This window comes from Lactuca serriola, chromosome 3, assembly GCF_051521515.1.
Source record: "Lactuca serriola cultivar US96UC23 chromosome 3, Lser_US96UC23_V15, whole genome shotgun sequence".
In the NCBI taxonomy this organism is placed as follows: Eukaryota; Viridiplantae; Streptophyta; class Magnoliopsida; order Asterales; family Asteraceae; genus Lactuca; species Lactuca serriola.
The window spans coordinates 165,006,623-165,017,225 of NC_136410.1; the positions used below are offsets into that span (position 1 = coordinate 165,006,623).

General features: G+C 38.0%; 1 protein-coding gene across 1 annotated transcript; it reads right to left on the bottom strand.

Annotated features, from left to right (window-relative positions):
* Positions 1-9,933: 9,933 nt before the first annotated feature.
* LOC145095849 (putative mitochondrial protein AtMg00820) lies at positions 9,934-10,347 on the bottom strand. Its single transcript, XM_079033668.1, has one exon. The coding sequence runs from the start codon at positions 10,345-10,347 to the stop codon at positions 9,934-9,936; it is 414 nt and encodes a 137-aa protein (XP_078889794.1).
* Positions 10,348-10,603: the final 256 nt, after the last annotated feature.

Sequence of the window (10,603 nt, forward strand, 5' to 3'; positions counted from 1 at the left end):
TCGTGAGACTTCGCGGAGTACCTATATCTATCATCTCAGATAGAGATAGTAGGTTTACCTCTCGCTTTCGGAAATCGCTTCAGAAAGCTATGGGAACACAACTTGACATGAGCACTGCCTACCACCCACAAACGGATGGCCAAAGCGAGCGAACCATCCAAAGGTTAGAAGATATGCTTCGTGCGTGTGTAATAGACTTTGGAAAATTGTGGGATACCCACTTGCCTTTGATCGAGTTCTCATACAACAACAGTTATCACTCGAGTATCAAAGTTGCTCCTTTCGAAGCATTATACGGGCGTAAATGTAGATCACCGCTGTCCTGCGCGGAGGTAGGAGACACCCAGCTAGCAACAGTACAAACGCCAAACAATGCCTTAACGGGACCGGAAATTATATGCGAGACGATCGAGAAGATAATTCAGATCAGGGCCCGACTGCCATCGTCACGAGACAGACAAAAGAGCTACGCCGATAAATGACGAAAGCCCTTGGAGTTTCAAGTCGGAGATAGGGTGCTACTACAAGTCTCTCCTTGGAAAGGAGTGATTTTTTTTGGGAAGCAGGGAAAACTGAACTCTCAATACATTGGACCCTTCGAGATTCTTGCCCGAATCGGTCCAGTGGCTTATTAACTACAACTACCCGCTTAGCTCAGCAGTGTACACCCTGTGTTCCACGTTTCCAACTTGAAAAAGTGCTTATCCGACGAGACTCTCATCATTCCATTAGAAGAAATTGAAATCAATGAGAATCTCCTGTTCATGGAGGAACCAGTTGAAACCATGGACAGGAAGGTGAAGCGTACCTAGCAGAGCCGCATTCCGATCGTGAAAGTTCGATGGAACGCAAGACGCGGACCAGAATTCATGTGGGAACGTGAAGATCAAGTGAAGCAGAAGTACCCTCACCTATTCTCGCATGAAATCTAGCTTTCAAAAGAATTTCGGGATGAAATTACCTCTAACGAGGGGATGATGTCACAATTAAGAATTTGATGCCTTGTAAACATTAAACAATGATAACAAATGTGAGCCAACAATGTGAAAGCATGTATGATGCTCATTCAGTAACAACAAAACTTCATCAAATACTTCATTCAAGCACTACAAATAGTCAACAAAGAATTGGAAAACCCTTGAAATTCCGGTTTAAGTCTATTTTAGGCTAGGATTTCCTTATTAGACCTAATGGATCAATAAATTTCCAATTTAATTATCTTGAACGTCGAACTCTCAAATGCTCCCTAATTGGACCCATATACATGACACTTAATATTTTGGGCCTTATAAGCCTAAAATAAACTAGGTTAGCTTTAATGGGCCTTATTAGGTCACAACCAATTTAATTTAGCCCTAATAGGTCATAAAAATGATTCTTTGATTGTTATATGGCCAAAAATATCTAACATAACCATAAAATGGGCTTAGGCATAGAAGGCCCAATTCCTTTCTTTTCCCCTCTCCATTCTCGGCCCAACTACACTAAAATGGAAGAGGGTTGACTTTCATTTCCACCTCTTTATTATCTTTTGGATCTGCATGCAAAACTCATCTCCCCATGCACACATCACCTCATCCACTCTCTCTTCTTTCCTCTCTTTCCTTCTCTCGGCCGAACATGACACTAACACACACACCTTTCACTCAAACTCTCTCTCAAAGAAACTCTCTCCATTCTTCATAAAAATTTCGAGATTTAGAGCTTGATAAGGAGTTTCTTCCACAAAAATCATCATTCAAGCCACTAAATTCAAGATTTACCAAGAGGACTTGCTAGGATCAAAACTTTCTTCCTTTTTCTCATCAAAACTGAAACTACAACTCAAGGTGAGCTTCATACCCCTCTTTTTTCGGTTTTCATGTGTCTTATGGGGGAGAATACAAGAAAACGTGTAGATCTATGTGTATATGTATGGTATGTGTGATTTTATGCATATATATGTATATATATATATATATATATATATATACACACATACATATACATATATATATACATATATATATATATATATATATATATATATATATATATGTGTGTGTGTGTGTGTGTGTTTTTGTGATAAATATGTAACTAAAAAGGGATGAATCTCGAGATTTTTGATATGAGAAGAGAAACAAACATAATCTAAGTTATATTACACTAAACAAGTTATGGATAATAACGTTTAAGATTATGATAAACATATTTCCACATAAAAACCCATTTTTGGGCATAAATTGTCAAATATACAAAACTAGGGTTAAAAATGGTCAAGTCACGGTTTCTTAAGGGCCAAAAGAGTCAAAAAAACAATTTCCATAATGGTTTTTCTGTATAATAAAATTTTCAAAGGACTTGAAATGTAAATTTTTAGCTTAATGGGCTAATTTTGGGCTTTTTGGCCCAATAAGCCTAAAATTGCGAAAAATGACAAATTAAGAGGCTGAAATGAAACTTTCTTCAAAATAGGGGATAAATAGCGTAATAAAACTATTTGAAGGCTCAAAAATGCTTTTCACTATCGAAAAGGACCAAAAACGTGAAGTTTTTGGCTTTTGGGCAAAAACTATCAAAGTTGCGAAAAACGGGGTTTTAACCGAGAAATACAATTTTGGAAGGGCTGAATCTGTTAACAAAATAAATTATGGGTTAAAACTGTCTTTTCAACAAATTTATGATTCAAAAGTGTCAAGAAAATGTTTTATGGACTAAAAATGAAATTCTTTTATATAAAGGACTAAAGTTGTTATTTTTATAAAAAGAAAGGTAGTGAAAAGGTCAAACTTCTACTTTTAAACAAATTAATTTATTAAGTCAAAATACAAAATCCAAGACTACTGATAAAATGGAATACGAATACACGTTTAACTCCAAATATCATTATAAACGAATTGATTCGGTCTCCAATCAATACAAAAACAACAACCGTTAAATCAAACACTTCAATAGATAAGCGATAACTACGATGAGTAAACTTTCAAACTTTGGGCTTGAGAGTTTCAAATCATGCTTGATGGATCTTGCAAGTCCATCAAAATGATCTTTGGGCCCAAAGGGTTAACGCTTATGTGTTATTAGGCCTCCTATGAACCAATTCCGTGTAAAAGGACTTTCAATAGCTTTTATGTACTATTGGGTCCTAGTGGCCCATTAGTAAGGCTAGTAAGGTTAAAGTAATCAAATGCGAGTTGGACCATCGTGTCTTTCACATTCCCGACAGCCTAAGGTACTTACGATAGTAGTAGGACATAATGCTCCTCTTCTCTTCGTTCGCTAAGGCTTATGAGAAATCAAAGTAGACGAAATTAGGACGATATACAATGTGGAGTAATCAATATTCATTCGATATGACAATACAAAAATCAGTAATCATGGATACCTGTCAGCATCGGAAAACATCAGGTTTTCTGGGGAATTCAATACTACTCGCTCGAAATTTTTATAACTATAATACAAAATACCCTTCATATATACATGTTTTTGAAATCATTCATGCATCAACTTATGGATCTTCACACTTTGATAAACAAAAGTCTTTTCAGAGAATATCGGATTTTCTGGGTTTTACAAACTATACAAAAATCATTTTATCACAACCATGCTTATGAACTCACCAACATTTCATATGGTGACGTTTTTCCAAAATCACTTGTATTCTCAGGTAACTGGTAAGCAGAAGAGTAATAAGAAGTAATGTTATGATGTTATGTTGTTGAAAACACTCAAACAATTGATGTTATGAATGTGTAATGTTAAAACAATGTATTTGATGTAAAAAATTACAGTTGTAATATATTGATGCATGGTTATGTTTATGTTATGATTCATGTATATTCATTGTGATGATATTAAATTAAAGTCACGCGAGCCCTCGGACGTTTCTACCGTTTGGTTCGGGGGTGTGGCAGTGGTGGTGGTAGTAGTTGTAAAATCTTGGCTCATGTGACCAGTTTGGCTGCACTTATAGCATCCCGAACTCCCTGCCTTGCACGCTCCCTCGTGCATCCTGCCACACTTGCCACAATGACCATGGCCCTGCTGACTCTGAGATATGTGATCTGATACCTTGGGCTTCTTGCCCGAACTCTCCATCTGAACTACCTCTGGCTTCCTCTTACTCTCAATCTCTAAATCCATCTCGCTCTCTCGATCCCTCGCTATCATATCTTCCAGCATCTTGCTGCTGGAGCGGCTCACAAACTGGCGGATGTCACTCCGAAGCATCTCATGAGATAGGGCCTTCTTCATCTCCTCGTCCACCGCATACTACAGAACAAGGAGGTCCCTCCCCCTAAACATGGCGGTAGTCTCCACCACAATCTCTGTCGTCTGCTGGAGATACTGGAGCTCGCTGGCAAGCTGCTGCACCCCAATAACAAGTGCGAACTCGGCTCTGAACCTAGTCGTAAAATCACTCCAGGTCATAGCATCCAACACAGTGTCACCTCCAATCGCTCTCCCGACCTTCTCCCACCAATCACGTACCAGACCCTTCAGAAGACAAGAAACAAGCCTCACCTTGTCCTCATCAGGATATCTGCTGGTGCGGAATGTATTGGCGACATCTGCCAACCATCAGGTACTGGCAATGGGGTCTCGAGCCCCCTCATAATCCGGAGTTCCACATGCTCTGAACTCTCTGAACGTGAGCATTCACAACCCCATCATGGTCGCCACCTCAGTGAGAAACACATCCAACCTCTCATCCATAAGCTCCAGGATACCCTCTTTGATCGAACCGAAGATCAAAGGAGTCTGCTCAAGTATGCTATGCGTGATCCCTAAGGAGATCAAAATCCCTAGTCTGCTCATCCAAGTGCTTAACTCTAGAGCCTAAACCTGATCCCTCCCCGACACCTGAACTGTCGACTGTTGATCTCGGGCATAAAACCACCATTCCGAAAACACATAATGATAAACATCAGAATACTACTATAACTCGAAGGATCACATATATCACAAGTTCCCTGTTGTCGTCTCAGCCTTCCTTGATTCAAGTACGGATCCTCCGCTTTCAGTAGTATGGGCCCATACTACCTTCCACATTAATCCGTACTTTCCTCAAGAATTGCCTTGACTCCACCAAGTCCTTTCTACTTCTACTGCTCTCTGCTACTCTCATCCTAGGCTTGCCCTAGGGTAATCACCAACTCACTCTCTGCCATCAGCTGCACATGAAGTCCCCGCTTTCTTCCCTTAACTAACTCGTGAATACTATTACATATTACTCAGACTAGATAATTCTTCGAATGAGAGATCCTACCATAAAACGATTGGACTCAAACAAGATCTGCAAAATAGAGATAGATCTAAGCTTCTGAAATTACTTAATCTTTGCAATACGTAACATAAAATATTCATTTACTAGTTAGTAAAAGATAACTAAGACTCCTAAAAGCAAAAGCAAGCAGCATTCGAGCATCGAGTACACATAATCAAGCATATACTACCCTGGCTATAATACGGTCAACTATGTACTTAGCATTCAGTTCTCATAAAGCTGAAACACATATAACAGGCACATAAGGCATCCTTCCTAGATCCTTAGTCCTAATCTACAATGCTATTCTAATAAAGCTGATAATCATATCATAGCATAAACTTGTATGTGTAATTTGAAAACTTTTATACCACTTTCTTAGTTTGAGTTCAGATACACCCGAAAGTGTGCCCGAATCCCTCAAACCAAGGCTCTGATACCAACATGAAACATCCAAAAAATACAAGCCTAAAATTTCGTTTTAAAAATCATCGATCAAACATAGAACGTGACAAGTTTGTATAGATCTATATGGGACTAATGATCCCGCGCCCTGACTGTTAGCTACAGTCCCCGGGGTGACAAGTGTCATTTCATTTCGACGCCTGAAGAACGTCGCTACAGGAAAATTATGATAGTACAGTTATAAAAACTCACCGGATAGACAATTATTATGGCATTATGTTTTCAAGGGAAAAGTAACAGTTACAGTTCTTATCACATGCACATATAATCTTCTTATAGTTTTGTTTTATAATAATACTATACATCATTCTTTTGAACATGTCATAGTTGCTTACAGGTTACGGTGTTGGTCATTTGAGACTGCATTTCACTTTTAGGAAAATATAGGATTTTCCTGGTTGAAATACATACAATTTATGCAACAAACATTCATACTCATTTCATACACTCATAAGAAAATATAGGATTTTCTGGAAAAAAACGTGAACTTTCTAATGGCATACATTCTCTCAAAACACTACTTATGAACTCACCAACTTTATTGTTGACACTTTTTCTTTGAAATAACTTGTATTCTCAGGAAAACGCTAAACCAGGTAGCAACTACTTTTGAAGACTAACACGCTGGTGTTAGTAACATATTTTGGATCACCATATTGTATTTGAAATTTAAACACTGTAACACATACAACCATTTAAACTTTTCAAATATATTTATATTATGGTGGTGTGTACTTTCTTTACTATTAAATTGTTATGATACTGAACATGACATCCTCCACCCCGAACGTTTCCGCCGTTCAGGTTTGGGGGTGTGACAATTGATCCATCGATAACTGGAATATTGAGGGGATCAATGGCTCGTTGAACAACCATCTACCAAAAACGAGCATAGGTCATTATGCCTTGTAACAGAAAGAGTACTCTCTACAAGTTGAGCCCAAAGCACAGACCCGTAATCCAAATTAACTCCCGAATAAACACCATAAAGAATTGTGAGAAAAGTCTTACTAGTGCTATCTGACCCTGTTACCTTATCCGAGAAGCTCTTGAATATTAGGGTAAACATCCCATTCCACATTGGATGCAAGTTAGGCTTTTTGAAATTAGAGACAACAGCTAGATATTCACAATAACACATACTGTAGAATGTTTCCAATAGAGCAGAACTGGGGATGGACTCTGAATCGACTAAATCCCTACATTGAGTTAACCCTAGCAGGTGATAGAATCTTGACTTGGTGGTGGAGGTCTACTGATTACCAAGATCAAAATAGATGGTCGACTCACTAGCTTCATAACGAGCAGATGAGCAAGCCCTAGAAAGAAGAGCCAAAGGCACGTGCTCTGTTTTAGAAATGGCAGTTGCCAAAGGGACATAATCTGAGGCTTGAGAGAGAAAGGGGATTTCTTGTGCTGGAAGGATAATAAATTTGAAAGCGGTGAGTAAAAGTGAAGCGTTGAATTTCCTTATATAGGGTACGATTGGTGAGAGAAAATCGACGTTTGGCACTCCAAAATCTGAATAAAGAAGCGTTGAAAAGTGTAACGGGATGGCGTGTGACAGGCATGTGTCAGTCGACGTGATGTCAACGTCACTTTGAAATTTCCATGCGCCATGATCACAATCTTATCCATTAAATATCACAGTTTTAGTTGCTCACTTTCACAATTGATCACCATTTCTAGCACTCCGAACATGAAAGTGACCATTAGGACTACGAATGAGACTTTTGAAAATCACAAGGATCATCGTGCAACAGTGTGTAAAAGATAAGGAAATAATACAAGTTCTCTAAGGGATTCTAGTGATGTTACTACAGACATAAAGCACATGGATCACAGGCAAGGATCTCTTCTTTCGTAGTCAAGAGAGACTTTGAAATGCCTGTGTGGTGTCCTGCTAAATTACGATAATCTGTTTGTGGAGAAACAATTAAAGGCTTCTTTTTATTAAGGCGAAAAGGGTGGCTTCGTCTTCAACTAATTTCAAAGCTTAAAATAAGTTGGAATGTTCGTATGAATTACTTGTATGACCAGTGAAGCCATAAGAACAAGTATGCTTTGGAAAAAAATTTAGTGGTTGGATAATTTAGAAATCTCAAGAAAAACAAAAATTGGATCTGATGGGAAGAAACGTCTTAGGTCTAGAAAATTTCATTAAGATCTCTCAAAAATAAAAATACATTTCAAGGTATGAACCACAAAAGTGGAGTTTCGTCAATTCCATGGTGAGTAATCTAGAACATTTAAATTCTTCACTGTTAGTTCGTAAATATGTGTTGGATTGTTGGCTTCACTCAATTCGTGGTGATAATAAATTTAAGATCATAAACACAGAAGTTGTGTAAACGTAAATCTTGGTTGTAATTTCTGAGAGTCACAAGGGTTACTAGTGTGAAAATGAATGCGATGGATAAATATTGGGAGATGGTGTCGAAGAGAAATTTACCTCTGCTATACGAAAGATACCAAGTAGTCAACTGTTAACTCAATGTGAGAAGAGTAAGGTAGCTCAATGTCTTATGTGAATATTAGCCTGAGTGGAAGAAAATATTGGTATTATCAATTCATTAAGGCTTCAAACATAGAGTTCCAGTGGCTTCGGACTACATGCAATTGCATGCTTCTAGGGACACTTTACTAGTGCAAAGGTTAGAAATTTAATACCTACCCCATCATTCGTAATTGAGAGTATCATGATATTTTTTGTCAATCCTGCTCAATTATCTATTATTTTTTGTAATAGAAAAATAAAAATAGAAAATCTTTTGGATTTTTGAATTTTCTAAAAAAGAAACAAAAAAACAGGAACAAATAAAATATTTTTGAATTTTGAATTTTCTAAAAAAGAAATAAAAATAGAAAAACTAAATAAGTAGAAACAAACGAAATATACAAACGTATACAAGAAGCTCTGAAACTCCGAAAGAACAGTGGACTGCGAGTGGCTTCGAGCATTCGGACCAATTCATAGATGAACAATAGACTATGAACCACTACAAGCATTCGCACTCATTCGCATTTGAATAGTTTACTAAAAATCACTAGGAGCATTCACACCCATTCGCAGTTCAATCAATACTTTCCTAGTGCGAAGGTGGTTTCAGAACTGATTATGTTTCAATTATTCCTAAGCCTTGAGGGATGCGATTATAGGTTTGTTCTAGTAAGGTGTTAGTAAATATGTCAGCCAGCTGATCAACGGATCTAACAAATGAATCTTGACATTTCCATCTTCCACGTGATCTTTAATAAAGTGATACGTCAGTGTGATGTGTTTGGTCTTGGAGTGATGCACTGGGTTGTGATAGATGTGAATGGCGCTTTCTGAATTGCAGTATAAGGGTATTCTTTTCATGTTAATGTCATAGTCCCTTGATTGTCTTTGATTCCATATCACCTGCGAGGTACAGCAGGCAGCTGCAATATATTTATCTTTGGCAGTCGATAGGGAGACACATTTCTATTTCTTTGATTGCCAACTGATGAGTTTACCGTCAAGAAATTGACATCCTCCAGTTGAACTTTTGCGATCAGGATCACAAATTCCAGATCAGCGTTAGAGAATGCTTGCACAAAGAACCCCAAACTAGATGGGTCCCAAATTCCGAGCGAGGCTGTTCGTTTTAGATACCTGAAGATGTTCATCACAGTGGTCATGTGGGGTTCGCGAAGATTTGCTTGAAACCTAGCACAATAGCGCACATAAAAGATAATATTTGGATGACTAGCAGTTAAATACATCAATGAACCTATAAGTTGATGATAGAGTGTCATATCAGCAGCTGGTTTGTCGAAAGACGATGTTAGCTTTGTTACGAATACCATTGGAACCTTCATCTTCAAATCTCCAACCATTACAAACTTCGCAAGTAAGGTCTTCATATAAGCCTCCTAGTTGATAAAGATTCCTTCCTAACTCTGTCTTATATTCAAACCAAGGAAAAAGTTAATTGGACCCATTGAGCTCATCTCAAACTTAGTTTCCATCATCTGTCAGAACTCAGCAGATAATCTTGGATTAGTAGATCCGAAAATGATGCCATCAACATAGATTTGGATGATCATAAAATGGTCACCATCTTTCTTGCAAATGGAGGTCGGTTTGACCGAGCCTTGTTTAAATATAGACTGTTTTAAAAATCTAGTAAGAGTTTCATACCAGGCTCATGGAGCTTACTTCAAACTATAGATTGCTTTGTCTAGAATGTAACAGTGGTTTAGATATTTTCGTTTATGAATCTAGGTGGTTGTTCCACATACACCGTTACTTCTAATTCCCCGCTCAGAAAGGCACACTGCACGTCCATTTGATAAACTTCAAAGTTCATGTGTGATGCATATGCTAGAATGATGCGAACTGACTCCAGCCTTGCTACTGGTGCGAATGTTTCCTCATACTCAATCCCTTCTTCTTGGCAATACCCTTTTACGACTAAATGCACCTTGTATCGGATCACATTGCCCTCTCTATCAAGCTTATTTCGGAACACCCATTTAAGACCAACAAAAGAAGCATCCTTTGGAGATAGAATTAGCCTCCAAACCTTGTTTTGTTCAAACTCATTGATCTCCTCGTGCATTTCTTGCAACCAATGAGAATGATCAAGTGAAATCTTAAAGTTTTCGTGCATTGCTTACACCTAATTCTCCTTTTGTCGTGCTCTTGTAAAAAGTCCAGCAGAGGCTTCACCGATTACTTGTGTTTTGGGATGATCTCTAGTCCATTTTGTTAGACAAGGATAGTTTGGATCATAAGATGGATCCAATTCAACATTTACTTCTTCAAATTCAAATTGAGCATCTGAATCAACATTTGTATTCTCATTCTCCCCCTCGTAGCTTGTGTTTGAGATGGAATGTCAATGTCTTTCGGAGTTTGTGGCTCGT